At 36.0% G+C, this 3,826-nt stretch overlaps 1 protein-coding gene across 1 annotated transcript in view; it reads right to left on the bottom strand.

Annotated features, from left to right (window-relative positions):
• The window catches only part of LOC109538167 (protein PALS1), a gene marked incomplete in the record, with an annotated part of 33,267 nt that overhangs the window by 13,431 nt on the left and 16,010 nt on the right, over positions 1-3,826 (bottom strand). Inside the window, 2 exon segments of the mRNA XM_048670718.1 lie at positions 1,501-1,638; positions 1,787-2,012. Of these exon segments, the coding sequence (XP_048526675.1) occupies positions 1,501-1,638; positions 1,787-2,012 (364 nt within the window).

Raw genomic sequence — 3,826 nt, 5'->3', positions numbered from 1 at the left:
ATGTTTTCCTTTTGTGGAATTATCTGCGCTTGATAATCAAAGGCATGAGTGGTCTCGAGCAAAAACTTCTGCGTTTATTAACGCGATTTGGGAAATTTGATTTCCTTGTTCAGGGCTTAACGCGTTATTTTTTGCATGAAGCAAAGTTGGAATGAAACACGCATTAAACCCTGAAGAGGGATATTCATTTTTTGAAACCCCGGTAATAAACAAGGTCAGTTTTTTTCTGAAGATCGCAACAGACCGATGCTCAATACTTTTCTCTGTTTTTTCTAAAATTTCTTCAACATTAGCAATTTCGGATGTTTTTCTTTAACTATTGGCTTTCAATTCTTTTCCTTTTGTGGAATTATTTACGCTTGATAATGAAAGACGTGCGTGGAATCGAGAAAAAATGCTTCTATCGATTACGGCGATTTCCCAACATTGACTTCCTTCTTCAGGTTTTAACGCGTGCTTTGCTCCCCGAAGCAAAGCTGGAAAGAAACAGCATGCATTAAGCGCTGAAGAATGAAAAACATTTTCCSAAAATCACGGTGTTCAACTCGAAAGTTTGTTTTTCYRAAAACCACAAYAGATTCGCGATATTCTCCAATGTTCAAAATTTCTGAACATTTCGGCCAAGACGACCATACGGAAGTTGAAAAAGTTGTTTAAAAAACCTAAAAAATCTCCGAGATAATCTAGCAAAAAGGCAAATCTCCAGGAGAATTGGAAAAGAGTGAATGAAGAATGAAAACTAGCAGAATGCAGACAACGAGAAGAGCTTCAAGCATAAGAATATGAAGACAATGTTTGAGCACAAGTGCCTACATATACAGGGTGCGGGTTTTCGGGTTCCTACATATACAGGGTACAAATCGGGGTCGCATTTATATTATTATTGTTCACTATTCTAGCAGGAGCTAGAATTTTAAATCTGATGATGGCGCTGTTGTCTCGGCGAAACGTAATATGAAATAAACGATATGAACATTTTCATTTCACACTTTGACTGAAACCCAGGCAAGAAAAAATATAATAGCAATTACGCGCAGTCAGGAAAATAAATTATTATTGATGTAACGTGCTTGTTGCATGTTACCCCAAACTAGTGTATAACTTGCAACACTCAGTTCTAATTGTTTTTGCACCAGGAGACTAAAGTCTGGCCACCTATGGGGTCAAGTTTTTCAAAAACTAAAACAAACATCGCAGAAATAATTTGAAAATTGTTGCAAGTAACTGATTTATCGCTAGGAAGTCGCATGCGAAAAGTGTGGAGTTCCTGCGGCTGCTCTAAAAAATTGCCTTTCAAAGTCAACAATTCCTTTGTTGGCTCAAATACCATTCTGTTCTTGTTGAAAATGAGCCAGCAATTTTCCCCTTTAAACCCTTTAAATGTTAAGTGTTGCAATACAAGTTAGTTCGAGTGTACAGACTACCCGGCTACATGGTTAGTTCATACAAGACTAAAACAATGTTAAGTTGCTCTTTGGAAGAACCTCAAACTCGCTTTACCTCTGGTTTACTTTTGGCGGATTTGGCGATAATTTTTGGCGGAGTGCTTTTGCGGTCGATATAATTGTCAGGTACGTCGATAGCTCGTTCTTGCGTGTCCCCGCCGAAATTCACGCCGGAAAATCGATTGTACCCGACCTAAGTTGATTAATCCATAATAAAAAATCGCCTGGATTGGTTAATGTTTGTTCAAAATGCATCAGAAGGTGCTGGGTTTGTTACAGAGACACGAAGTCGTTTTCCTCCAGTACAGAAAAGCTTAGTGTGGACAAACAGTGGGACTTACCGTCAGGGTGGGCTTGGGTGGCGGATACCTTGGAGGCGTTTTATTTCGGGCGACAAAACTCTCCGGAACGTCCACCGCCATCTCACGATGGGGCTGTCCATCGTCCGCTCCATGGGACACCACCATCACCATATCCAAAGAATCCAGATCGTCGGCCGCTTTCTTTACCGGCTCTGCCAGCTCGGAATCGAGCACTACCAAACTGCTGCCCGATCGTCTTCGCGACCTGAAAAAAATCGATTTATAGAAGAGTTTTTGGCCAGTTTGCTCCTTCTAGACCAAGTGGTTCAATTGAAATTGAACCTTTCTGTATCAAATTGGAAGAAGCAGACCATGGAGAAGAGCAACAACCAACACCCACTTAGTTTTAATTGGTGGGCGCAAAGGGAGGCTCTCAAGTTGAATTAACTTCATTCAGTTCATATCGATTTCACCTATTTAACATATACAGGACAAAATAGAAGATAAAATACACATAAGAATCGACAGAGGAAAAACGAAAAACCGCAATACAAGAAATCAAACAATACAGTGAACAATGCAATCAACAAATCTGTTTTCTTGCAACCAGAACGTGGCCGTGATGGTCAATTTGCAGAGTCCAAAAATATTTCATTTCCAGTCCACTTGCTTCTTTAAATTGGGATTTTTCAAGAAAAATTAACACTTGAATGGATTAAGAAGAGTAACAAAAAACATCTCAAATACATCATTTTTTTCTTGTTTGATGCATTAATCATTTATTCACAATTTTGTGCTCTTTGTAAAATCTTGTAGCATTTATAGTTTTACCGATACCATTCTCCCAATATTTCAAAAAAAATAAATATTTTGAAGAACTTTGACCATCAATAGCAGAGGAGATATTTTTTGTTAATAAAAGTTAGGTCAGATCGTCTTCTTTCGATGCAAATAATATCGCAGTATCCCTTTGATCATGTGCTTACGAGACACCCTGTGTATGGGGTTTGCAAAAACAAAGTTTTTCTTTTAATTTTTGAAATATTTAGAAAAAAGTGATTTTTAGGATTTTCAAATTTGCAAAACTTACCAAAACCAGAATAAAACATTTCAATGAAGAAAAAGTTATACGAAAACTGAAGTTTAAATTACCAGAAAAAAAACCAAAAAAGTTGAACGAAAAAGACGCTTGAAATTTTACCTATTAAGCGGTGTTATTTCAGGATATTTGTTGTAAGCACATGGAAAAAATTCATAATTTACAAAAAAAAAATGGTTTTTTGGGGGCAAGAACCGTAGCAAATTATAATAATAACATCATTGAATTCGCTATTAAACAAACTAGCTAATACGTTATGTACTTTTTTTCGGTCTATATGGAAAACACACTTGACGATGGTTTCAAAGAAACGAAACGTTGCAACGCATTTTCATTGACAGGATCTTGTAGAGCTCGACAAGGTGCAATAAGAAAGTATTTTTGTTTTTTTATATTATTTGAAATAACATCAGAAATTGAAAAAAATGGGAATCTGAAAAATTACGTTTTTCTAAATATCTCGAAAATTAGAAGAGAAACTTGTTTTTTGAGGAGGCCATGTATATGTGTAGTAGAGAATTGATTGCACAACTTATAAATACAGTTGAGTCCGGATATAACGATCTTGAAAAATGAACTAAAACTGGTTTGTTATATCCGCAGTTCGCTATAAGCGAATAATAATACAAAAACACGTGGTGTATTTTATTTCGTTATTTTTACATAGAGTAGTAGGAGTTAGTAGGTATGACTAAAAAGAACACAAAAAGATAAACAAAATTCAATCTGAAATCTACTTCATAAAGTCTGTTATTTTTGTTTGTATATTTCTGCTGCAAAAATAGATGTTATTTATGTAGTTTTCAAGATCACCAAAGGACTCTCAGATATGATTAAGAACTTGACGTGATTGTAGAAAATTCTGAGTTTCTGACACTTTTTTTATCATTTCAGAAATGGTTGGAACAGCATTAGTGTCTACAGTAGAATACGTTTTACCTAAATCGTCATCTTTCTCATTATCGCTTAAAGCTGTAGAT

Source organism: Dendroctonus ponderosae, unplaced genomic scaffold (assembly GCF_020466585.1).
Source record: "Dendroctonus ponderosae isolate FM_Combo_2020 unplaced genomic scaffold, Dpon_F_20191213v2 Dpon_F_20191213_1, whole genome shotgun sequence".
Taxonomy (NCBI): domain Eukaryota; kingdom Metazoa; phylum Arthropoda; class Insecta; order Coleoptera; family Curculionidae; genus Dendroctonus; species Dendroctonus ponderosae.
Note: the sequence above shows the minus strand (reverse complement) of the source record. Positions and strands in the feature narration are given on the sequence as shown.